The 26,411-nt window shown below is 36.9% G+C and overlaps 1 protein-coding gene across 1 annotated transcript in view; it reads left to right on the forward strand.

Moving 5' to 3' along the window:
• The window catches only part of LOC105479932 (kinesin family member 5B), a 47,878-nt gene that overhangs the window by 12,081 nt on the left and 9,386 nt on the right, over positions 1-26,411 (forward strand). Inside the window, exons 3-23 of the mRNA XM_011738267.2 lie at positions 4,231-4,304; positions 5,238-5,342; positions 5,851-5,899; positions 6,466-6,521; positions 7,028-7,115; positions 7,253-7,377; positions 8,663-8,767; positions 9,067-9,212; positions 9,882-10,030; positions 10,687-10,880; positions 12,549-12,617; positions 14,050-14,256; positions 16,439-16,582; positions 20,606-20,794; positions 21,382-21,499; positions 22,356-22,417; positions 22,512-22,621; positions 24,021-24,122; positions 25,373-25,433; positions 25,549-25,620; positions 25,789-25,893. Coding sequence (XP_011736569.2) covers positions 4,231-4,304; positions 5,238-5,342; positions 5,851-5,899; positions 6,466-6,521; positions 7,028-7,115; positions 7,253-7,377; positions 8,663-8,767; positions 9,067-9,212; positions 9,882-10,030; positions 10,687-10,880; positions 12,549-12,617; positions 14,050-14,256; positions 16,439-16,582; positions 20,606-20,794; positions 21,382-21,499; positions 22,356-22,417; positions 22,512-22,621; positions 24,021-24,122; positions 25,373-25,433; positions 25,549-25,620; positions 25,789-25,893 — 2,330 coding nt within the window. The remainder of the gene's footprint in view (positions 1-4,230; positions 4,305-5,237; positions 5,343-5,850; positions 5,900-6,465; positions 6,522-7,027; positions 7,116-7,252; positions 7,378-8,662; positions 8,768-9,066; positions 9,213-9,881; positions 10,031-10,686; positions 10,881-12,548; positions 12,618-14,049; positions 14,257-16,438; positions 16,583-20,605; positions 20,795-21,381; positions 21,500-22,355; positions 22,418-22,511; positions 22,622-24,020; positions 24,123-25,372; positions 25,434-25,548; positions 25,621-25,788; positions 25,894-26,411) is intronic.

Raw genomic sequence — 26,411 nt, forward strand, 5'->3', positions numbered from 1 at the left:
CCACCACGTCCTGCTAATTTTTGTGTTGTTAGTAGAGACAGGGTTTCTCCATGTTGGTCAGGCCGGTCTTGAACTGCCAACCTCAGGTGATCTGCCCACCTTGGCCTCCCAAAGTGCTGGGATCACAGGCGTGAGCCACCATGCTCGGCATGTGTCCTCTGTCTTCTTAGAGGAAATTATTAATTCAATCAGTCATGGTTGTATTTGGGATAAACTCATAGTCTCAACTATTTCTACTGTACAAAATTAGACTTCCAGCAAGTGTTAGAAGACAAGGTTTCTATCATAATCTCTTTCTTCTTCTATGCAACCTTTGTAATTTATGTCAGTATCACCTGGCCATGATTTCCTTTTATCTTCACCCAAGGGCTCTGTACCATTTTGGAGACAGAGACTGTGTGTAGTAGCTGGTGGGACTTGTCCTGGAGAAGGATATGAATGTGGCAGGGTTACCAGTAATACATGTATTTAAGGAGAAGGATGGCGTAGGGGTAGGTACCTAGGGAGGTGTGAGGACAGGAAAGCAGTTAAATACATGGTAGGTTGTACTTGGGACAATCATTGTTAAACAGATTGGATGGGAAGCCATGGTTAGAAATTGTTGGTAGGCAAAGATCAGCAGAATGATGGGCCAGCTGGAATTTCTTTTGAGATAGAGATTTGATGAGCAAGTTGCCAGTAATGACCTGAAAGCAGATAGTACTCTCTGGGTCACTGACAAGTTCATTGAGATTGCACTCGCTCATAATTGTCTGGACAAGTTTATAATTTGATTATATGTAGGGCTGTTACCATTCCCTATTTGTAGATTGGTTAGATACAATTGTTTCTTTTGAATAAGATTTATCCACTTGTATTCTCTTGAATTCCGAATCCGAGTGATTTGTTTCCCTTGTGTTAAGTAGTTATTTATTCAGTGCCCACTATATGATAAGCATCTCATCAGGTCTTTGTAGATTTCCTGTTTTTTCCACCATGGCTTCCTGACATGAACTCACTGCCACTGTATTCACCTTTGGTTTTTCCAGATGTAGCCTGCCTTGTGTTTATTTTGGTTCCTCTGCTCCTTGAATATATAGTACAGTGGTTAAGAGCAGGTCTCTGGAGCCAAGTCTATTTGCATTTGCATCTCAACTTCATCTTACTAGCTGTGGAGTTACAGTCAAGTTTATTGAACCTCTCTGTGTCTCAGTTTTCTCATCTCATCAATAATGGTACAGTGCAGGCCAGGTGTGGTGGCTCACACCTGTAATCCTAGCACTTTGGGAGGCCGAGGCGGGTGGATCTCCTGAGGTCAGGAGTTGAAGACCAGCCTGGCCAACATGGTGAAGCCCCGTCTCTACAAAAAATACAAAAATTAGCTGGGCGTGGTAGCACACGCCTGTAATCCTAGATATTTGCGAGACTGAGGCAGGAGAATTGCTTGAACCTGGGAGGCAGAGGTTGCAGTAAGCCGAGATTGCGCCACTGCACTCCAGCCTGGGTGATGGAGCAAGAATGTCTCAAAAGCAAAAAGCAAATAGTACAGTGCAGGGGGTTTTGTGATGATTAAATATAATAATACATAAAAAATGGTTAGAACCTGACTCATTGTAAGCTCTCAGATGTTAATAGTAACTTCATATGATGACTTCTAATTCTCAGAGCTTTTCCCTAAGTTGTCATTTTGTTGGAGCGGCTGAAGTTCAGAGAGATAAAGCAACTTTTCTAAAACGTGATCTCACTAGCTAAATATTTAGCTGTTATCTCACTAGCTAAATAATGTTTTTTCTGTTGATAAAGTATGAAAGAAGTAATACTTATTGAGAGTTGTCCACCTCTGTTTCTCATAGGAATGACAAAAGTATATTAAAAAGGGTGAGGGAGGCTTTAGAAAGATGCTGTACATTGATGATGGTAATAAATATTCAGCAAGCATTTGAGTTCCTCTGGAGTACCAGGCACTGTGTTAGGAGTTAAACACAGTCCTGACCTTGAGGAGTTGACAGGCTGGTGAGTAAAGCAAACAAGTAAATTGACAGAATACTCATTGGTAAGTATTATGATTAAATGCAGATACTGTAAGAACACATAGGATGAGACTTTTACTCAGATATTTTGGGGGTGGGTTGTGGAATTGGTTTCGAGGAAGAAGTGAATGTGATACATGAAATAATTTTGCTTTCCTTCTGAAAAATGAAAAGATTTTGAAGGAAAGTTTCAAATGTTTGGAGTCTCTTAAAATCTTCTCAGGGAAGTAAGTAATGATGTCTTTTTTCTCGTTAATAAATGTTTCTGTAGGAAATCTATTATCTAGTTAGTTGTGCCCAATGTTGGGGTTTTTTTTTCTTTTAAAAATAATAAAAACAAGGATTGGCTTGCTTACTGGTTTACTTTTCACTGTTATATGCTGTTTCCAACAGAGGCTTCTCTTTTTATTTTGACTTCCTCTAGAATAGAATGTAATTTCATAGTACTTTTCTTGTTATCAAAAACAAAAAACAAAATCCTCGAAAGCCAGAAATCAAAAGATTGCCTTTTTCCCCCCTTTGACCTAATAAAGGAATATATTTAAACGTTAATGTCAGAAGCTAGAAAAAAATTGAAAAAAAAATTCATAGGAGGGTCAGGTGCAGGGGCTTACTTAGGCCTGTAATCCCAGCACTTTGTGAGGCTTGAGGCAGGAGGGTTGTTTGAGCCCAGGAGTTTGAGACCAGCCTGGACAACATAGCAAGACCCTGTCTCTACAAAAAGTTTTTTAGAATTAACCAGGCATGGTGGCATGTGCCTCTCTAGTCCTGCCTACTTGAAGCTGAAGCAGGCAGCTTACTACACCCAGAAGGTCTGCAGTGACCAGTGAGCTATTTACTGTGCCATGGCACTCTGAACAGATGGGAGACCCTGTCTCATAACTTTTTTTTCCATAGAAACTTCTTGGTAATTGATTTTGATTTTTCATAGGAACTTCTTGGTAATTGATTTTGAGGTAGGACTGAGTGTTATACTTCGTGGGTAGGGTAAAGAGGAAGGTAGGGGTTTGTGAGGATTAGCTACTAATTAACCATCAATTAGTCTCGTTTCTAAAATCTCATCTGTATGTAAATTGACAGAAGACATTTTTCTTTTTGATCACATAAAGCTTTGGAATGTATAGTAATGACATTTGAGATACATGCTGATAGAAGAGATTCTTTATTATAAGCAATGGAATTTAAAATTTGTTTCTTAATTGACCACAGAAAGCAGTCTGGGTCCAGAAAAATTGCTTAGATGGATCATCACTAAGAAATTTACTATTGTTATATATTTATAACATATATGTATAACACACACACACATATAACATACATATTTTTATAACATATATATGTTATATATTTCCTTTAATGTCTTTATAAATCCTTTGTGTACTAAACTTTGATGGAGTCTTTCATATTAGCAGAAAGAAAATCTGAATCTTTCTTGCCACTCTTTCCACAAATAATTTTGGTAGTTTTTTTGAGAGAGTCTCACTCTGTCACCCAGGCTGGAGTGCAGTGGCTCCATCTCAGCTCACTGCAACCTCCTTCTCCTGGGTTCAAGCGATTCTTGTGCCTTAGTCTCTCGAGTTGCTAAAATTACAGGCATGTACCATCACATCCAGCTAATTTTTTTTTTTTTTGAGATGGCGTCTCACTCTGTCACCCAGACTCTGTCACCCAGACTGGAGTGCAGTGGCACAATCTTGGCTCACTGCAACCTCCGCCTGCCTGATTCAAGCAATTCTCCTGCCTCAGCCTCCCAAGTAGCTGGGACAACAGGTGCGCGCCACCAAGCCCAGCTAATTTTTTTGTATTTTTAGTAGAGACGGGGTTTCACCATGCTGACCAGGCTTGAACTCTTGACCTCGTGATCCGCCTGCCTTGGCCTCCCAAAGTGCTGGGATTACAGGAGTGAGTTACTGCACCCAGCCACTCCCACAAATATTTTATTTTACAGAATTTAGTATGCAAGGATTAGGAAGAGGGTGTGTGCACGTGTGTGTGTGTGTGTGTGTGTGTGTGTGTGTGTGTATGTGTGTGTGTGTGTGTCTTTTAGGGTCTTTTATACCTCACTGAGAATAAACATCTGACATTTCCCTGTAACATTCTTTAAGTAATTTCTTTTTTAACCTTTTCTCCACCCTATCATCTTGTAGTTTAAGTAATTTCTTATGAATCTTTCTTAAGGAAGAAAATCCCCTGAATTATAAAGTCTCTTATTTTCTCATAGATGTACTTGAAGGATATAATGGAACAATATTTGCATATGGACAGACATCCTCTGGGAAGACGCACACAATGGAGGTAACATTTTATAATCTGTGCTTAGATGTAGTTTGCAATTTCATTATTTGTGATACTGTTTCACCATGCATAAACATTTTAATTTACTCTTTATTGCCTTTTCTCATACAGATAATATGCATGTAACATCATTGTTGGAATCTAATCAGTTCCTGAGTTTAAATAGTAAGGGATACCTGTATTTGAGGTTATATTTGAGATTGTTTTATCAGTTAGCATAACCATAAAATAATGAACATTTTAGACAAGAATTTTCTATCACCCTGTTATATGGGAAATTTTGAATGCTTATGTGTTGTTGATTCTATTTAGTATAAATAACTTTTTCCTGTTCTCCTTGGCTCCTCCTTCCTCAAAATACCTCTTACTCTTCTCTGATAAGAATGTTGCCATAATTATCAGTGCTGCTGTTAATAATAGATGGGGACTCACTATAGCTTTGCTTCTAGAAAACAGCCTGTGATTTTGTGCCACTGCTAAAGAGCATCTGTTTTTATCATTTATTTGACTACTATATTAAGTAAATGACTGCTTTTAGTGTGATTCATATTACTGATTTTCATATTATAGAGAACAAGGACATCCTAGTATTTGCATGAATTTGCCTTGAAGTAGAAGGAGCAATGTAGAATTATGGAAAGAAACTAAAATCTTTTTTATTATGTTCATTTTACAATGAACATTTTACAAGCATGGATAATCTAAATCTAGTGATTAAATGAAGTGTTAAGATCTGTTGGTGACCCATGTGGTTGATGTACAGTACTATGTGTATGTGTAATAGTTGAATTGGATTTTTTAGGTATTTACAGAGCCGTTTCCACAAAATACAGTTCCCATCCTTTCTTGACTATAAGTTGTAGATTGAAACTCTTTGTTTTTACTTCATATTTTATAATTTGTCTAAGAAGTCTAGTTTTGTTTTTTGTTTAGGGTAAACTTCATGATCCAGAAGGCATGGGAATTATTCCAAGAATAGTGCAAGATATTTTTAATTATATTTACTCCATGGATGAAAATTTGGAATTTCATATTAAGGTAAATTCCTTGAGGAAAGTTTGTATTTTATTTTACAGCAAGAATACTGTTCTTAAAAAATAGTAAATGCTAGTTTCTTTAAAGTAATTTTAAAAATTATTTTTATGGAAAGGCATAGTTGAAAGATCATTCAGGTTAGTAAACTTGGATTCTTGTTCATCTGCCATTAGATGAACAGGAGTGTTAACTAACTTAAATGATTTAGTCTTTAGCCTCCTCCATAAAATAAAGGAGGTTGCTTTACTGCAGAACTTGAAAGTTTCTACTACACGAAACTATTCTAATTCGTTTTAGATGAAGATAATGTGAATTATGTCCAGTGAGAAGACTGTTTAAATAACTAAGCTAATTTGGTTAATTTATGTCTTCCCATTAGAATGTGAACTATGGCTGGTATGTTGATAACTGTTCTCCTAGTCTAAACAGTGCCTAGCACTCAGACCTCAATATGTGAGTAAGTTATTATATAATTTTAGTTGATTGATGTTTTTTTAAATTTGCCCTTTAGGTTTCATATTTTGAAATATATTTGGATAAGATAAGGGACCTATTAGATGGTAAGTTAAATTCTTTCTAGTTAATCAGTTTTAAGTAGCATCTGTTAATTCCTTTTTAATAGTAGATATGAGACTATTTCTTTGTAACCTGTATGAAACTGTCTTAAGTTATTGGAAATAGAATTTTTTTTTCTTCTAAAGTTTTAGTTGAATACCTCTAAATAGAATAACTTGTTTAAAGCGATGTTTATGGGTACTTCTTAAGTAGTAATTAGAGCACTGGACTGGGAGTTACATAATCTGAGCCCTGAGTTCTAGTATTCTGTCAGCTCTCAATTAGATACGTTGTCCTTAGGCAAATCATTGAACCACTCCCTGTTAACGTTCTTGTTTATAAAATGTGGGTGGTATAGGTTGGAGTGGTCCTAAAATTCTATATTGTTACATTGGTTTCTATTTAGATCTCCTACTGTGTCTATAAGGTCTGCTTTAGAGCAATGTTTTAGCACTTTTTTTAGAGTTCAACTATTGCTGTTAGGCTGCTCAGAGAAGCCTATCAATTGAATTATTTCACATCCAGTGTTAGTTTTAGGAGAATGTTGCTAATATTTATTTTTCTTTTTCAGTTTCAAAGACCAACCTTTCAGTTCATGAAGACAAAAACCGAGTTCCCTATGTAAAGGTATTTATAGTACAGTTGTCTAGAAAAACCCTGTAATACTTTTTTTTTGAGACAGTCTCACTCTGTCTCCCAGGCTGGAGTGCAGTGGTGCAATCTTGGCTCACTGCAACCTCTGCCTTCCAGGTTCAAGCAATTCTCCTGCCTCTGCCTCTTGAGTAGCTGAGATTACAGGCGTGTGCCACCACGCCCAGCTAATTTTTGTATTTTTTGTAGAGACGGGATTTCACCATGTTTGCCAGACTGGTCTCAAACTTCTGATCTCCTGATCCACCCGCCTTATTTATTTATTTATTATACGGAGTCTCACTGTGTTGCTCAGGCTGGAGTGCAGTGGCTCACTGCAACCTCCACCTCCCAGGCTCAAGCAATTCTTCTGCCTCAGGCTCCCAAGTAGCTAGGATTGCAGGCATCTCCCACTGCGCCTGGCTAATTTTTATATTTTTATTAGAGACAGGGTTTCACTATGTTGGCCAGACATTAATGTATTTTTAAAAATTATTTCACAGGGGTGCACAGAGCGTTTTGTATGTAGTCCAGATGAAGTTATGGATACCATAGATGAAGGAAAATCCAACAGACATGTAGCAGTTACAAGTAAGTAGAAAATAACACTGGTTAGGATTTAAAACCAGCTTAAAATATCCTTATCCAGGTGATTAATTATAAGATTGCTTTAGGGAAATTGTTAAGAGGAAATCATGTTTATTTATATTTGTGTAATTTCCTTGCAGATATGAATGAACATAGCTCTAGGAGTCACAGTATATTTCTTATTAATGTAAAACAAGAGAACACACAAACGGAACAAAAGCTCAGTGGAAAACTTTATCTGGTTGATTTAGCTGGTAGTGAAAAGGTAAAGTCTTCATGTATTTTGATAAATATTTAAGCATCTTTGTAAACTTTAGTTTGAATTGGGAGTTATGCAGGATTCGTTGTTGCATCTTGAAAACTTATCAAATTGGATTTGGTAACCTGAGATTTGTAACTGCTGATACCATTGCTTTATGATGACATCAACTGAATAATCAGTTCCAAGTTACTGTTGTTTGACCATAGTCTAGTTCAACTCATAAATAGTTTCTGTGACTTAAGATGTGTTCATGGTGAGAACTTGTTCGGTGTATGTTGTTATAAACTTTATTAGGTATCCCTTTTCTAATTTTTGATATGTATTTTATCCATATTGGCCAGCGGGGTCCCTATTAAAACTGGTAACTGTCCATTAGTCTTTTCTGGTTTGGTTGGACTTGCTTCTTTCCTTTGGATGATTGTTTCATTATTACAATTCTATACAGTCTGATTCTTGTCTGTATCAAATTAAGTTTGAATGTTATAATAGGGACCTCTGTGACCATTTTTGCTGTTGTGCTAATTTTGTTTCTTCTGCTTAGAATGATACATCTGTTCTGTTCTGTTGTGAAGTCTTATACACATCTTTCAAAGATTATCTAATGTTGAGAATTCTCCTAAGTTGTTTCTTCAGCCAACATTGCTAATTTATTGGTCTGACCTATCTTTAACATAGATACTAGCTGGGCGTGGTGGCACAAGCCTGTAATCCCAGCTACTGGGCAGGCTGAGGCAGGAGAATTGCTTGAACCCAGGAGGCGGAGGTTGCAGTAAGCCGGAATTGAGCCACTGTACTCCAGCCTGGGTGACAGAGTGAGACTCAGTCTCAAAAAAAAAAAAAAAAGCCACACAACAAAGATATTTAGATACTTTATTTTATTTTATTTTTTTTAGAAGAAGCAGGTTTGCTTATATAATGAGTTTAAACTCAGTCTCTGTTTTCTAATAGTTACAACATCAACATTATGCATTAGCCAGTTTTAGAAGTTTCCTCTTTTCTAATGTAGCAAAGGGGACTAAGATTAATGAACTACAAATTTACATTTAAAGCGGTTATTTTCAAGAGTACCTACAAACTACAGATAAAATTTGATGTCTCTCTAATCAAACTCTTAAGAGTAGTACTCAAGAAATGGTGGTACCTAAGAGTAAATGCTTGGCAAATAAGATCATGAAGCTTTTCATGTTCTTTTTTCTTTTTACTGGTTGTTGATGACCTCTGAAAATTTTAGAAAATTTAAAGAAAATTTTTGTAATTTTGTTCTGTTCTTTTGAAATCTTATGTATAGGTTAGTAAAACTGGAGCTGAAGGTGCTGTGCTGGATGAAGCTAAAAACATCAACAAGTCACTTTCTGCTCTTGGAAATGTCATTTCTGCTTTGGCTGAGGGTAGTGTGAGTATACATGTCTTCTATCTCCCTGTTACCTTACGGGGCATTATTTAAATATAGGTGTATATGTGTGCATGGGTGTTAGAGAGGGAGAGAGAGAGATTCACTGTGTTTGAATCAGTATGTGTAAGTTAGTCGTCTTTTGGGAGTTTATAATATTGTATGTATATCCTAGTTCACATTTTAATATCAAATAGTTAACTGAAATAACCTTTTAATTTATTTAAAGTAGCATATTTTTATAACATTTTATTGTACAGAAACCCACTGGTCTTGTTTTCTTTCTTTGTTTTTGTATGCAGACATATGTTCCATATCGAGATAGTAAAATGACAAGAATCCTTCAAGATTCATTAGGTGGCAACTGTAGAACCACTATTGTAATTTGCTGCTCTCCATCATCATACAATGAATCTGAAACAAAATCTACACTCTTATTTGGCCAAAGGTTTGTTGTTAAGAAAGTACAAAACCTAAATGTAGATAGACCTTTTGTTTATAAAATGTAGGAAAATGTGAGCTGTTATTCCAACCTGTACATATTGTTTTGTGCTAGACACACTCAATTTGAATTGATGACAGATAATACAAGATGGGCCTGTTTTTGATACTGCTTGGTTTAAGTTTTAGTACACATTAAAGTCAGATGTAATTTTAGTCAAATTTATGTGACAAGCTGTAATTTGGTATTAAAGAAAATAAGCATTTGACTCAAATAATGATGTAAAAGCCTGGCAAACATAATCCTGTGTTAGGCCTGTAGACATGCATGACAGGTTAACATCTATATGAGATGATTGGGAAAATCAGTAATGATGATTCCGTCTTTGACTTTCAACAGTAATTTCTTAATTCAGCCTTGCAAACAAATTGGAAAAATATAGGTCTTTGTCTTTTATTTTTAGTGATTTTTTTTTTTAAGCTATTGACGGATTTTGGAGCAGACTCAAATTTAGTTGGGTTGTAAATAACCTCATAGGTTGTGTCTTTTAGTATTTAGTCTAAGAGATTATTGGACAAGAATAAATTTCTTAGCCATATATACATATATTCCATATAGATAAAATTAAAAATAATTTCAGTCTCATCCCTTTTTTCCTCCAATTACATCTCTTAGGGCCAAAACAATTAAGAACACAGTTTGTGTCAATGTGGAATTAACTGCAGAACAGTGGAAAAAGAAGTATGAAAAAGAAAAAGAAAAAAATAAGATCCTGCGGAACACCATTCAGTGGCTTGAAAATGAACTCAACAGATGGCGTAATGGTAATAACTTAAGAATTTGTCATCTTAAGTTTGTTAAATACAGATTTAGAGCATAGAAACGTAGAAATAGTTCAGCAAAATCAGTAAGTGACTAGATCAAGAAATTTAATAGACATTGAAATAATTATTTAAAATCTAATAGAAATCCTGGAGCTGAAAAATAAAATGAGCAAAATGCAGTAGAGACCATCAGTAGTAGAATTAATTGACCAGAAGAAAGCATCTGAACTTGAAGACAGATTATTTGAAAATAACACAATCAGAGAATAAAAAGTTTAAAAGAACGACGCTGAGTGCAGTGGCTTACGCCTGTAATCCCAGCACTTTGGGAAGCCGAGGTGGGCAGGTCACCTGAGGTCAGGAGTTAGAGACCAGCCTGGCCAACATGGTGAAACCCCATCTCAACTGAAAATACCAAAATTAGCCTGGCATGGTGCTGGGCAGCTGTAATCCCAGCTAATGAGAAGTCTGAGGCAATAGAATTGGTTGAACCCTGGAGGCAGAGGTTGCAATGAGCCTAGATTGCACCACTGTACTCCAGCCAGGGTGACAGATTGAGACTCCGTCTCCAAAAAAAAAAAAAATTTTTTAAAGGAATGAAATTGAAATTAGTTTTAGACATGTTGTTTCTTATTAACCACTTTATCATATTTTAGGGGAGACGGTGCCTATTGATGAACAGTTTGACAAAGAGAAAGCCAATTTGGAAGCTTTCACAGTAGATAAAGATATTGCTATTACCAATGATAAACCAGCAACCACAATTGGAGTTATGGGAAATTTTACTGATGCTGAAAGAAGAAAGTGTGAAGAAGAAATTGCCAAATTATACAAACAGCTTGATGACAAGGTAGGTATTTCCCGATTTAGGTCTGTTTTATATTAGGATACTATTGACATGAGTGTTTTTATTTTCTAATTTTTCATATTTTAGTGCTGTGGGCACTTAGGATCTTTATACATATTCCTTGATTTCTGTTAATCTTGTAAAAATTATTAACAAAATAAGTCATAATTTCTATGTGGAAACTGTATGAGGGTGTATCTTTTTTCCCCCTCTTTTTAAGCTGAAAGAATTTTATAAGGCAGCAGTCCCCAGCCTTACTGGCACCAGGGACTGGTTTCAGGGAAGACAATTTTTCCATGGACCAGGGTGGGGGAGATGGTTTTGGGATGAAACTTCCACCTTAGATTATCAGGCATTAGATTCTCATAAGGAACCTGTAACCTAGATCTCTTGCATGCACAGTTCGTAATAGAGTTCACACTCTTAATGATATTCTAATGCCGCTGTTCTGTCAGAAGGCGGAGCTTAAGTGGCAATGCTTGCTGCTCACCTCCTGCTGTGCGTCCCGGGTCCTAACAGGCTTCCAGTACTGCTCTGTGGCCTGGGGACTGGGGGACCCCTGTTCTAATGAAAACTTGGCATTGGGTCGTTGGGAGCCTTAGTGATACCAACTGTTAGAATCAGGGCTCTGAAGATTCCAATAAAAGATGATGTAGGAGATTAAGGGAAACACAATAGAGTGGAAATACTATCTTCCTGCTTTGCATATGGAAGTAAAGTCAATAGTATGAATAATAGCAAATTAAGAACATAAGAATGGAAGGCAAGAACAAGAGCAGTAAAGAAATTAGGCTGGGTGCGGTGGCTGAAGCCTGTAATCCCAGCACTTTGGGAGGCCGAGATGGGCGGATCATGAGGTCAAGAGATTGAGACCATCCTGGCTAACACGGTGAAACCCCGTCTCTACTAAAAAAGTACAAAAAACTAGCGGGGCGTGGTGGCGGGCACCTGTAGTCCCAGCTACTTGGGAGGCTGAGGCAGGAGAATGGCGTGAACCTGGGAGGCCGAGCTTGCAGTGAGCTGAGATCCGGCCATTGCACTCCAGCATGGGCGACAGAGAAAGACTCAAAAAAAAAAAAAAAAAAAAAATTTCTTCTAATTTTTTTTTTTTTTTTTTTTTTTGAGACAGAGTCTCACGCTGTTGCCCAGGCTGGAGTGCAGTGGTACAATCTCAGCTCACTGCAAGCTCCGCCTCCCGGGTTCATGCCATTCTCCTGCCTCAGTCTCCCGAGTAGCTGGGATTACAGGCGCCCGCCACCACGCCCAGCTAATTTTTGTGTATTTAGCAGAGACAGGGTTTCACTGTGTTCACCAGGCTGGTCTTGAACTTCTTCTGACCTCAGGTGATCCATCTGCCTCAGCCTCCCAAAGTGCTGGGATTACAGGCGTGAGCCACCACGCCTGGCTGAAAATATTTTTTTAAGCTGATATTTTTAATGTGTTTTAAGCAGAGATGGCAGATTCGAAGTACATGACCATTATAAGTATTGATAATTGAAAGAAATTCCTTTTGTTTTGCCATTTTCTTAAAAGACATTAAAATAAGCAATGTTGAATTTGGAGAAATGGTTTTGAGTATTTGTGGGGGAGTAGTAATCTTATAACCTGTATTGGGAAACAACTAGAACCAGGTTGTTAACTACTTGGTTAACTGGATACTCCAAATTCTAGGATGAAGAAATTAACCAGCAGAGTCAACTGGTAGAGAAACTGAAGACGCAAATGTTGGATCAGGAAGAGGTGAGTTGAGTACCTTTTATATTGCTTCCAGAAAAGCTTTATAGTTTTGGTTTCTGAATCCCATTGACTTTGTCTTTAGTAGTTGTATAATTTTGGGTATGACTCTCTTAGTGGGAATAAGAATGTCACATGGATAAAATGAGTTTTTACTCGTTCGTCGTATCTACCCACATAAAATCTGTTGTTCATTTTTGCCATCGTTTTTTTCATCCTGGTTCTTGACTTTTCTCTTCTTGTCACCTACTTTGGATTCTCATTTTACCTTCTCACCTAGCAGAGCAGGGGGATAATTGAAAAGCAGTCCTTTAAAATTTTTTTGTGGGAGTGGTGTGTAGGGTGAAGACAAAGACTGCTTCAGTAAGAAGGAGATACTCTCCGTCGGTGAACTTAATCCTGGTCATATCATCTTTCAACTATAGCATTTTGTATTTCAACTATAAGTGCATTATTCCTCAGAGGGGCACTATCGACATTTTGCATTGGATAATTTATGTTTTTCTGTCCTTTGCATTATAGGACATTAAGCATTCCTGGTCCCTACTCCTAAATGCCATTAGCATTCTACCCTATTATTAACACTCCCACAGATTTCCAGGTATCCCTACAGGAGAACCACTAATGTGGATGATTGTGGTGTTCTCCTAATCAGTCTCTTGGTGTCCTTGCAGTTCAGATTTTGTGCTGATACCAGGTTTTGTTTTTGTTTTTGTTTTTGATATGAAGTCTCACTCTTGTCCCCCAGGCTGGAGTGCAGTGGCGTGATCTCGGCTTGCTGCAACCTCCGCCTCCCGGGTTCAAGTGATTCTCCTGCCTCAGCCTCCCGAGTAGCTGGGATTACAGGTGCCCACCAGCACGCCTGGCTAATATTTTTGTATTTTTAGTAGAGACAGGGTTTCACCATGTTGGCCAGGCTGGTCTCAAACTCCTGACCTCGTGATCTGCCCACCTCGGCCTCCCAACGTGCTGGGATTATAGGCGGGAGCCACCCCGCCTGGCCCAAATCTAAATTTTTAAGCAACTCTTGTAGAATGCTGTTTTCCTTTATTACATTAATTTGCGTGTGACTGCAGTCGATCTCTCATAGCCAGCTTCTCCATGAATACCCTTTCCTGTATTACTAAGCACTTTATCTGTCCCGTCCCTCTCTTACGGTTCTTACCTTCTATCTTGTATTGCACTTATTCATGTACCTATCTTCTCTTCTACTGTGTTCCTTAAACATACAGTCTTTGATTTTCTTTCTGCCTTGCAGCATCCAGCACAGTGCTTGCACATAGTTGACATTTAGTAAACCTGTTTAATGAATAAATGTTGCCACACTGAATACCATCCATATTTCACTCCGTTTGTTCTTGGCAAATGGTGAAGCTTCATGGGTGTTTTTTAAAACCTGCATACTTTTGGGGAAAATAAATTATTTTCTGTCCTGTAGCTTTTGGCATCTACCAGAAGGGATCAAGATAATATGCAAGCTGAGCTGAATCGCCTTCAAGCGGAAAATGATGCCTCTAAAGAAGAAGTGAAAGAAGTTTTACAGGCCCTAGAAGAACTTGCTGTCAATTATGATCAGAAGTCTCAGGAAGTTGAAGACAAAACTAAGGAATATGAATTGCTTAGTGATGAACTGAATCAGAAATCGGTAGGATATAGCTTTATTTTCTTTTTTAATGCTTTAGTACAAGTATTCTTAACCTAAAAACTACTTAAGTAACTTATTTCTATGTAAGTCAAATATCGATAACATCAATTTTCAAGGACTCGGGTTTCAACTTCTATTCTTTCTGTATATGAAGCCTTAGAGGTGGAGGAAGACAGTTATCTTAGTTCCTAAGATCTGTTAATATCTAATTTAAATGCTATTTTAAAGGATGTTTGCTACTCCTAATGTTTAATTTTTTTAATTTAGTATATAGCATGTGGAACCTAATGTTATTACTAATGTTAAAGGAAAAATAATTTAAAGCTCCTAGTTGCCAAGTAAAGCTACTAGATGATTGTTCAAACAATAAATTAAATATGCAATACAAATTAAAATGCTATTTAATCAACTATGTGAATTATTTGGAATAGATGTGAGGATATGTAACTTAATACGATTTATGTTTTATTTACTGTTATATTTCCACTACCTGGAGCAGTGCCTTCTTAGCACAGTGTAGTTGTGGTTCCCCAATAGATGGAGATTTTTACTTGCTAAAAATTGATACAGGAGAGACATTGCCAACCTCCAACAGTGATGGCAGAAATAATATCTGTGATTGTTTCAACATCATGAAGGAGCTATTTTGTGATTTTGTTGTGGTTAATGCTAGCTTCTTGTTTAGAAATCAGCATCTAGAGTTGCACTCAGGACCCGTGTCCACCCTTTATTTCCCCACTCACATTAACTTGTCTAGAAGAAAGCAGTCAACAGTACAAAATAACACTTTTAAAAGGTTTCCTGCGCCCCTATGAGTTCCTTTTCTCTTTTTAATCTACAAAGTTACATTTAGCTTGAAGTTAACATTGAGTACTGTAGAGATCCAAGACACCATTATAACTAACTCTTACTGAGTTGCATTATTAACAAAGCTAATTGTTGTATGAAAGAATAACAGGAGTTTCTTACAACTCTGAAAGGTGGTCCTTGGCCACTGATTTTGGTCTTAAGACAGCTATATATATGTTTCACTTGTGGAGCTGAAATCTATCAACATTACATTGATAATAGGAGTTAGAAATGCCTAGTGTTTAGCATCTATTTATGTGCTTAGACAGTGTTGCTGTTTAGTTGTTAGAGAAAACGGTAATTTAAACAATTATGGTAGAAGCATGCTATATTATACGACTTGCAAGATAATTGGTATCATATTGTAGATTAACCTGGGTGGATACACACTCTACTGATACTCAGAAACTTAAGGAAATGATCAACTACCATAAGAATTAAGCAGTTGGAATGATGGCATCTTTCCTAAAAGATATTGATGAAAAGTCAATAAATGGCATTAAAAATACAGTACAGTACAGGCATTAAAAATAAGCCCCACACTTTTCAGATTTTGGAATGTGTGCATTATACTTACCAGTTGAGCATTTCTAATTGGTAAGTCCAAATGCTTCAGTGAGCATTTTCTTTGAGCATCATGTAAGCACTCAAAAAGTCCCAGATTTTGGAGCACTTCGGATTGGGGATGCTCACCTTGTATCTAATCTGTGATATGAGTTATTTTGAAGTGGGCCAAACTGGGTTGGACTTTTCAAAATTTGGTGATTTTGTAGCTGGTAAGCAAGCTATGATTTGAGATTTATAATTATAGTCATTAAACAGATAATATTACTTTATCATGATCTCCTGGATAATTGCTTGTATCATAGTATTGTCACATGGATTCTTTCCAGTGAATAAGTATATAGAAAGTAGATGAAGAAAGCATACTAACCATCTAGAAAACAGTGTCATTGTAACATTAATTTGCTGACTCACTTTCTAAAGATAAGACATAATATAGTAATAGATGATAATCAAATCTAGTTAAATTTGAGGCTTCCCATTTTTTTAGACAGAAAATATTATTCAATCTCAGGAATTTAGTGACATAACAACACAAACTGCCTGCTCTTAATGGAGAACAATGTGGCTACTTTTACCATAGCCTATTAGGTCTAAAATATTTTTTAAGTTTGAGCTGGGAGCCCAAAACTTGGTAGATGGTTCAAGAAAATGAAAGCAGAAAAGGCATGGTTTTGTAAAACCATGTGTAAAACTTGAAACATCTATGAGTATTTGATTTGAGTTTTCATGTAGATTTAACTATACTTTTTGTTTTGGGTTCTCTTAGGCAACTTTAGCGAGTATAGATGCTGAGCTTCAGAAACTTAAGGAAATGACCAACCACCAGAAAAAACGAGCAGCTGAGATGATGGCATCTTTACTAAAAGACCTTGCAGAAATAGGAATTGCTGTGGGAAATAATGATGTAAAGGTAAATATAATAACTAAATATTAAGGACAATTTTCTGTATACACTTGTACTTTTGTTTACTACTAATATGAAGTTCTTTTCGTATTCATGATCTCATCCTCACAATCAGTCATGTGTAGTAGGTGCTATTAACTGCATGTTAAATAGATCAGGAGGGAGCAAGAGAATAAGGGCGCCCAAATAGATAAATTCAGTAGGTGGCATTTATTGGATCTCATGTTTGATTCTTTACTATAACATTTTCCCCAACCTGGGCAATGTGGCAAAACCCTGTCTCTACAAAAAATACAAAAATGAGCCTGGCATGGTGGTGTGTCCCTATAGTCCCAGCTATTGGAGTGGGAGGATTGCTTGAGCCTGGGAGGTCAAGGCTGCAGTGAGCTGCAGTCACACGACTGCACTCCAGCGTGTGCAACAGAACAAGATGCTGTCTCCAGAAAAAAAAAAAAAAAAAAAGATTTAGCACTTAGAAATTACGTTAGTAAATTTCCATAAGTGAAATGATTGGAACAACAATTAAGATAAGTTCAGGGACCAGACATAGTGGCTCAAGCCTGTAATCCCAGCACTTTGGGAGGCCAAGGCAGGAGGATAACTTGAGCCCAGCCTTGGGGAGTTCGAGACCAGCCTGGGCAACATGGCGAGACCCTGTCCCTACAAAAAACTTAAAAATTAGCCGAGCATGTGGGCATGGTGATACGTACCTGTAGTCCAAGGTGTTTAAGAGACTGAGGCAGAAGGTTAAGGATGCTGTGAACCATGTTTGTGCCATGGCACTCCAGCCTGAGCAACAGAGTGAGACCCTATCTCCAAAAAAAAAAAAAAAAATAGCTCAGGGAATACATTTATAGTGAATGGGCTTGTGGTTGCTTTAAATATTTAAAGAAAAGTAAAAGATGAGCACCGCTTTCTTAATTCTTTTTTATTTTAGTGTGAAAAATTGCAAACATATAATAGTAGAGAGAATAATGTAATGAGCTCCAGAGTTTTCAGTTTTCAAAATATTGCCGTATTTTCTTTATATCTCTTTGTCCTAATCTTTTTAAGAATACTAATATTGGTTGTTAGCATCAGGCATGTGACTTGGTAAAAACTAAGACCAAAGAATCAAACTAAGACTCTTAACTGAAAAACCATGCATATAACATGAAAGATTTGTACGTTGCAGTAGCTGTTTAGACTTTACCTTTTTGATTAAAGCCTAATTACAATAACAAAGAGAACATACACTTGGGTTTATATTGAGAGCCTTCTAAAAAGCCCAGTCTGTTAACCAGAGTTGGAACTGAAATAAAAGTTTTGACAATATGGAGTACACATTTCCGTCTGTTGTATTGTTTGATGTTGCTGTTTGCTGTTAACTGATTCTTCAGTTTAAAAATGAAGAAAAAGTATTTTAAAAAATAGAAAAAGAATAAACTAAAATCAAAATAAAAGTTGCTGTTTGTTGATGGAGGCAAGGATTCTCATGACTCTTCATATGTTATTCAGTGTACTCACTTTCGGGCCACTTGACTTGCTTTCTTTTCATCATCAGTCTAAACATTTCTGCCCTGTCCTGTTTATGGTGAAGTAATGTGAGATGTAGAGTAATGATGTGAGATGGAGAGAAATCTCTACGATGGAAAAGTACATTTATTTTATATCGCAGAACACCAGAGAGATGACGTTCAAAATTTGCTTTGTAGGTTTGCAACTTTTCAGAAAAATCTTACATTTTATGTTCAAATAATTATGATTTAAGTCAAAAAGTGTCGAGAGAGAGTGGAAATGGCTTACATTTAGTGGCAGATGGATGAAATCCAGGTTCCCTGACCACTAGATTTTTTTTTTTTTTTTTTTTTTTTTTTTGAGACGGAATTTTGCTTTGTCGCCCAAGCTGGAGTGCAGTGGTGCTTGGCTCATTGCATCCTCCACCTCCCAGGTTCAAGCAGTTTTCCTGCCTCAGCCTCCCGAGTAGCTAGGATTACAGGCACGTGCCACCACGCCTCACTAATTCTTTGTATTTTTAGTAGAGACGGGGTTTCACCATGTTAGCCAGGATGGTCTTGATCTCCTGATCTCATGATCCACCCGCCTCGGCCTGCCAAAGTGCTGGGATTACAGACGTGAGCCACCATGCACGGCCATAGATTTTTTTTTTTATTTCCCACTATACCATAGCATTTTGGAAATAAGTCATCTTTGCAAATAGCTATTCTGATTTAAAAAAAAAAAAAAAAGGATCCTCAGTATTTTTGTCATTAACAAGTAATTCTTTTCCTCTCGTCATATATAAGTCTGTTAGAGTGCTACTTTTTTTTTTTTTTTGAGATGGAGTCTCGCTCTGTCATCCAGGCTGGAGTACAGTGGCGCAATTTCGGCTCACCACAACCTCCGCCTCCTGGGTTCAAGTGATTCTTCTGCCTCAGCCTCCTAAATAGCTGGGACTACAGGCGTGCACCACCACACCTGGCTAATTTTTGTATTTTTAGTAGAGATGGGATTTCACCATATTGGCCAGCCTGGTTTCGAACTCCTGACTGCAGGTGATCTGCCTGCCTCAGCTTCCCAAAGTGCTGAAACTACAGGCATGAGCCATTGTGTCTGGCCCTATTGCTGAGTTTTGTTTTGTTTTGTTTTTGTTTGTTTTGAGATGGAGTCTTGCTCTGTCGCCTAGGTTGGAGTGCAGTGGCACTGCAACCTCCTCTTCCTGGGTTCAAGCGATTCTCCTGCCTCAGCCTCCCGAGTAGCTGGGACTATAGGCTCCCACTCCCACGCCTGGCTAAGTTTTTGTATTTTTAGTAGCGACGGGGTTTCACCATATTGACCAGGCTGGTCTTGAACTCCTGACCTTAGGTGATCCGCCCTCCTCAGCCTCCCAAAGTACTGGGATTACAGGCGTGAGCCACCTTACCTGGCCTCCTATTGTTGAGTTTTAAGAGTTCTTCATATGTTTTGGATATAAGTCTTTTATCAGATAGTGCTTTGCATTATTTCGCAGTTTGTGGCTTTTTTTACTCTATTAATTGTCATCTTTTGCAGACTAAAAATGTTTAATTTTGATGAGGTACAACTTACCAAGTTTTTCATTAATAGATTGTGTTTTTGGTATTGTATTTAAAAACTTATCGCCAAACCCAGTATCACCTAGATTTTCTCTTATGTTAAAGTTTTCTTTTAGTTTTGCATTTACATTTAGGTCTGTGATCCATTTGTAGTTAATTTTTCTGAAAGGGTAAGGTCTGTACCCAGGATTCATTGTTTTACATCTGGATGTCCAGTTGAAGAGACTATCCTCTCCATCAAATTGCCTTTGCACCTTTGTCAGAGATCAGTTGACTGTATTTTGTGGTTTTATTCCTGGGCTCTTCATTCTGTTCTGTTAACCTATTTATCTGTTCTTTTGCCAGCACTCTACTGTTGTGATTATTATAGCTTTACAGTAAGTTGCATAGTGTCAAGTCCTGTGACTTTGTTCTTCCTTAGTATTGTGTTAGCTATTCAGGGTCTTTGACTGTACATGTAAACTTTATCAATCATATCATCTGCAAAGACAGTTTTATTTCTTTCTGAAAGTTAAGGAATATACAGTGACCACAGTTCCTTTTGGTTGAGCTTAAAGGTCATCCTTTCCTCACCACCTAAATATCCTCTTGTTAAATTTTAAGCTGAACATGTACATGATTAACAGTGAATTTCCTGAAGAGGTCCTGTGAAGAGGAAATAAAAAAATTGAAAGAGGCAGAATTTATTAGTTTGGTTATATTTTTGTATTTTCCTTAGGTTTACATTTATTTATTTTTCTTGTTGGCATGTATTAACATTATTTTCAGTTTAAAAAAAAAGTAAGGAAAGCAAAAAGTAAGCTGTGTTTACCTTTCATTGAAAACAGTAATAAAAGAAAAAAATAAGATCCAGACTTTGTATGAATATTGAGTAATACTAAAATATATTTTATAAAAAGATTTTACAGCCTAATTGGGAAAACACACATTGAACATTTTTTTGGCTTTAATTTTTTATTTTACTTTTTCCTCACAGCAGCCCGAGGGAACTGGCATGATAGATGAAGAGTTCACTGTTGCAAGACTCTACATTAGCAAAATGAAGTCAGAAGTAAAAACCATGGTGAAACGTTGCAAGCAGTTAGAAAGCACACAAACTGAGAGCAACAAAAAAATGGAAGAAAATGAAAAGGAGTTAGCAGCATGTCAGCTTCGTATCTCTCAAGTAAGTTACAGAACAAAATTTATTTTTTGAAACAGCCACATAGAAATTGTATTTATTGTACAAGTTTTCAGAAAAATGTGTGTCTGTAGGTGAAATTTAGTTGTTTTTTTCCTAGTCTAGCTGTAGTAAATTTGAATGATTTAACTGAGTTATATTTGCCTAGTATAAATGTGGGTTATGTATAGAAATTTACCAGAAAGATGTGACTGGTAGTAACTTGTTAAAGACTCCAGAATTCCAGGGTGGACAAAACTGCAGGGAACCAGTTTCCTGGCGACTGAATGAATGGGGCCATTCACCACAATCGGAATTTCACAAACAGGGAAGATGATAACGTTAGATGGCGGTATCTTTAAAATTAGTATTTCATATTTGAGTCTTCAGTGCCTTAGTTTGCAAGTTATGATGACCATTTAATTAATTGATTAAATTCTTTTAACATTTCAAAATTGGCTCCTGAACATTTTAGGTTTAAATATTCCCAAGTTTATCATATATAGATAATAAAATGTTTACTGTCAAATATTCTTTAAAGTGTATGCATGAGATATGTTTTCCACTTCATACCAGTATATTTTTTCCAAAAGCATGAAGCCAAAATTAAGTCATTGACTGAATACCTTCAAAATGTGGAACAAAAGAAAAGACAGCTGGAGGAATCTGTCGATTCCCTCAGTGAAGAACTAGTCCAGCTTCGAGCACAAGGTATAGCTCCCAACGGTTTATGAGTTACATCTGTGTTCTTATTTTAGTATAATTGTAGTAAACTTAATATTCACACTGACAGAATAGTAGGGATATGACTGACTTGGAATGCTAAACAAATCATACATATTAATGTTGCTTTGAAACATAATTTTTTTTTGCTGTTTTGAGACGGAGTCTTTGCTGTGTCACCCAGGCTGGAGTGCAGTGGCGCTATCTTGACTCACTGTAGCCTCCACCTCCTGGGTTCAAGCAATTCTCCTGCCACAGCCTCCCTAGTAGCTGGGACCACAGGCACATGCCACCATGCCCAGCTAATTTTTTGTATTTTTAGTAGAGACGGGGCTTCACCGTGTTAGCCAGCATGGTCTCGATCTCCTGACCTCGTGATCCACCCGCCTCGGCCTCCCAAAGTGCTGGGATTACAGGCATGAGCCACTGTGCCTGGCGAAATTTTTTTTTGTTTTGTTTTTTAAGATTTTGTTTGAATATGGAAATAGCCAATCTGGGGATTTCCCACAGTTATGAAGGGGGAGGGGCGTGTGTGTGTGTCTGTGTCTGTGTCTTAACATAGGGGACTTAGGAGTTACCTCATTTCTTTACCATTCCCTTAACTGTTCTGGATTAGGCAAAAAAAAAAAATGAATAAACAAAGGAATACATAATACCAACACAATGGATATGACTTGTATACTAGTCTACATGTCATTGAACTGGGAGAGCAGGTGACATTTGGGTAATTTGAAGTCGAATATTGCTAAGGAAAATGCTTATTGTAAAATCCATTTGCTCCTTGGTTTATATGAGGAACCTTAAAGGCTTATTTCACTCTTCTATTTTCTCTCTATTCAAACAGAGAAAGTCCATGAAATGGAAAAGGAGCACTTAAATAAGGTTCAGACTGCAAATGAAGTTAAGGCAAGTTTGATGTCACGTATCTAATGACTTTAATTCATCAGTATTAATTTTGATTAGTCTGACTTTAACATCCTTTTCCCCCTCAAAATTTTAGCAAGCTGTTGAACAGCAGATCCAGAGCCACAGAGAAACTCATCAAAAACAGATCAGTAGTTTGAGAGATGAAGTAGAAGCAAAAGAAAAACTTATTACTGATCTTCAAGAGTAAGTATTATACTTCTCTAGTTAGACAGGAGGAAAGAAGCAGTTACTGATGGACACAGTATATTCTTATTAGAAACCTGCAGTTTTCATCAAAATTACATTTTTATCTTGGAAAATAAAGAATTTTCTCATTTATGAGTAAAACTTCTAAATTCCAGGTGAAATTTTTGAAACTTTTTTTTTTTTAGATCTTTTGTTCTAAATTATTCAGTAAAAAGGAAGAAAAAAAATCCCCAACCTAAGTCCATTATTGCAAATAGATACCACAGTCTCCTCCAAATCCTTTATTTAATTTCCTTTTTGAGACGGAGTCTCGCTGTGTCGCCCAGGCTGGAGTGCAGTGGCTGGATCTCAGCTTACTGCAAGCTCTGCCTCCCGGGTTTACGCCATTCTTCTGCCTCAGCCTCCTGAGTAGCTGGGACTACAGGTGCCCACCACCTCGCCCGGCTAGTTTTTTGTATTTTTTAGTAGAGACGGGGTTTCACCATGTTAGCCAGGATGGTCTCGATCTCCTGACCTCGTGATCCGCCCGTCTCGGCCTCCCAGAGTGCTGGGATTACAGGCTTGAGCCACCGCGCCTGGCCTGATTTCCTTTTTTAAAAAAATTCTTGGCTGCGTGCAGTGGCTGATGGCCTGTGACCCCAGTGCTTTGGGAGGCCGGGACAGGAGGATCACTAGAGGCCAGGAGTTCATCAAGACCAGCCTGGGCAACATGTTAGTGAGACTCCGCCTCTACACAAAACAATGTTTTAAATTAGCTGAGCATGGTGGTACATGCCTGTAGTCCCAGTGACCCAGGAGGCTGTGGCACAAGAATTACTTGAGGAGTGTTGGAGTTTTGAGGCTGAAGCAAGCTATGATTGTACTCCAGCCTGGGTGACAGAGTGAGACCCTGACTCAAAATTCTTAACTGGGAAAAACTTTTCTGGAAATTCTATGGATTTTCAAAGGTTTTTTGTTTTGTTTTGTTTTTTTTTAAGTTGTCATCTTAGTTTATCTAGAAGACAGTTTCCCTGCCTCCATAACCATGTGCACATACATAGAGTTTGTGGAAGTCAGAGTCTGCAACAATTTGAGTAGGGACCAGAAGAGAGTAACACAACAAAATGATGATTAGGTTTGGGGCATAGGTCTTACTATGAGTACCTGATGGAAGTAGGCATAAGGATTCAGGAAGATGAAAGACAGAGGAGAACAAAATCATGATTTCAAACCAAAATACAAAAAATTTTGTATGCCTGCAAGTAGCCAGGTCCCTTCCCTGTTTTCCTCCATGGGGGATAGGATAACAGAAAAGTCCTTGATGAGATTATAGAATTTAAAAGTTTGGAAATTTTAATGATGACATTGAGAAAACTATAATATTGATACTGTGTTAATTTTTTTTTTCTTTTGTCAGCCAAAACCAGAAAATGATGTTAGAGCAGGAACGTCTAAGAGTAGAACATGAGAAGTTGAAAGCCACAGATCAGGAAAAGAGCAGAAAACTACACGAACTTACGTGAGTAATTGTTTTTAATTAAAGTTTAAAAATAAAAGCTAAATTAGAGAATTATAGGCATTACCCTTGGATATAGCCAGTGGATACATATTTTACTTTGTATGGGCTAAAGAATTTTTTCTTAAATCCACTGAGTTGGTTTGATTTATATCTAAATACTTGTAATATATACTTGTATTTTAGTGAAAGCAAGGTCTTATATTTCATTGTGGTTAAGATTTAGATTTCTGTTTATCAATCTGCTTGCTGTTTCTTTATCTCCATATTACTTCAGGATCCAGCATAAAAATGAACCTAAAACAGTATATTAAGTAATTTAGAAGATTTTAAGATCTATCACAAAAACTGACTTTTTGTTAAATTTTCTTTTGCATAAAAGAGCATTGTGGTTTTTAGCCTTGCCATTTTGAACAGAGGTTTTCATAGTTTATCTTTTCTTATTTTCTCAAAACTCAGTTTTCTAGAATCTTAGGTAGAAAATTCATGATTATAATTTTTCACATACCTTGAGTTTGTGAGACAATTTGCAAATGAACTGTGATATTATTAGGATAGTTGGAACATCAGGACCAGTTCAGAGTGGATTTTATGAAGATTCTGCTAACTTGCAGCTGTGATTTTGTTTAGAATACTTGATAGTTTATAATCTATAATCAATCAGTATCATTTTGGATAAATAGCAGTATAATATATGTGGCATATTTTAAAATATAAATTAGAACCATTCCTTGTTCTTTGAATTCTGCCACATTTTATTTCATCTCTTCCATTGCTATATATGGAATGTATAACAATAAACTTGTTTTAGAAGGCATGTGAAAATTTTTTGAAATCGCCCAGGTGCAGTGGCTCACACCCATAATCTCAGCACTTTGGGAGGCCAAGGCAGGAGAATCAGTTGAGCCCAGTGTTTGAGAATCAGCCTGGGCAATATAGTGAGACCCTGTCTCTACAAAAAATTTTTAGACAGGCCTGGCTGTACATGTCTATGGTCCCAGCTACTTGGGAGACAGGTGAGGAGGATCACTTGAGCCCAGGAGGTTGAGGTTGCAGTGAGCAGTGTTTGGGACAGAAACCCTGTGTCCAAAAAAAAAAAAAAAAGACAGTATGGATAAATTGTTTAAAATAGGCATCTTGTATTTATTTAAGAATTTATCCTTTCAGATACAAAATATTTTACTCAACTCTCATGCTAAGTACAGTTTTACAGAATAAAATTTGAAAATACATGTTTGTTCTTCTACTGTTAGGGTTATGCAAGATAGACGAGAACAAGCAAGACAAGACTTGAAGGGTTTGGAAGAGACAGTGGTAAGAAAAACATGAAAATAAATAGGATTTGGGAATATTTTGTGTGTTTTTTTCTACCATGATTATTCTAAATTTAAAGTCTGAACTCCAAAAATATCACTGTTCTTAATCCAAGGCAAAAGAACTTCAGACTTTACACAACCTACGCAAACTCTTTGTTCAGGACCTGGCTACCAGAGTTAAAAAGGTAAAGTAACTATGCTGAGGTGGGTGTTTGCATAAATGGTGCTTGCTTCTAGGTAATTCTTTGTATTCAAAGTGAAATAACTTTACAGTCATGTCAATTTTTGTATAGTTAAGCTTAGATTTTTTTTATTTTTTAAATTTTCATAATCTTATTGACCTCTTTTCTCAGAGTGCCGAGATTGATTCTGATGACACCGGAGGCAGCGCTGCTCAGAAGCAAAAAATCTCCTTTCTTGAAAATAATCTTGAACAGCTCACTAAAGTGCACAAACAGGTACTAAAGAGTATATTTTCTGGTAGCTGCAAGATAGTAAAAATAAAAAATCGAGGATTGGCAAGTGAGTATTTCAATCTTTCAGAGTCCTCAGGAATGTTTATATGCTGAGCCATTTTATCAGAAATTATATAAAGAAACCACAAGTAACTTTTAGAGGAGTTAGTATTTTTAACAACCTTATTACCAAAAGAGGCAGTAAAAACATGTATTCTCATTTTCTCTTTAGGATTTTAAGACTGGATTTTCATAATTTATTCATGGTAATTTTGAAATCTCTACTACACAAGACTGCAGTTAAAATACTGCAAAGTCTTTTGGGGAGAGTGGTCTTTTTATATCTAATACCCCAGTGTGTCAAATATAATGAAGCAGTTTTCATTTCACCAGATTAGTTGTCTCACTGAAGAAACATAGCACTATCTTGTATTGTCTTTGCTTAGTAGAGGGAGAGAACAATTCTTCCCCTAAAAAGTTAAAAGAAACTATACCTTTGTCAATAAATAGATGTGTGTATG

This window comes from Macaca nemestrina, chromosome 9, assembly GCF_043159975.1.
Source record: "Macaca nemestrina isolate mMacNem1 chromosome 9, mMacNem.hap1, whole genome shotgun sequence".
NCBI classification, from domain to species: Eukaryota; Metazoa; Chordata; class Mammalia; order Primates; family Cercopithecidae; genus Macaca; species Macaca nemestrina.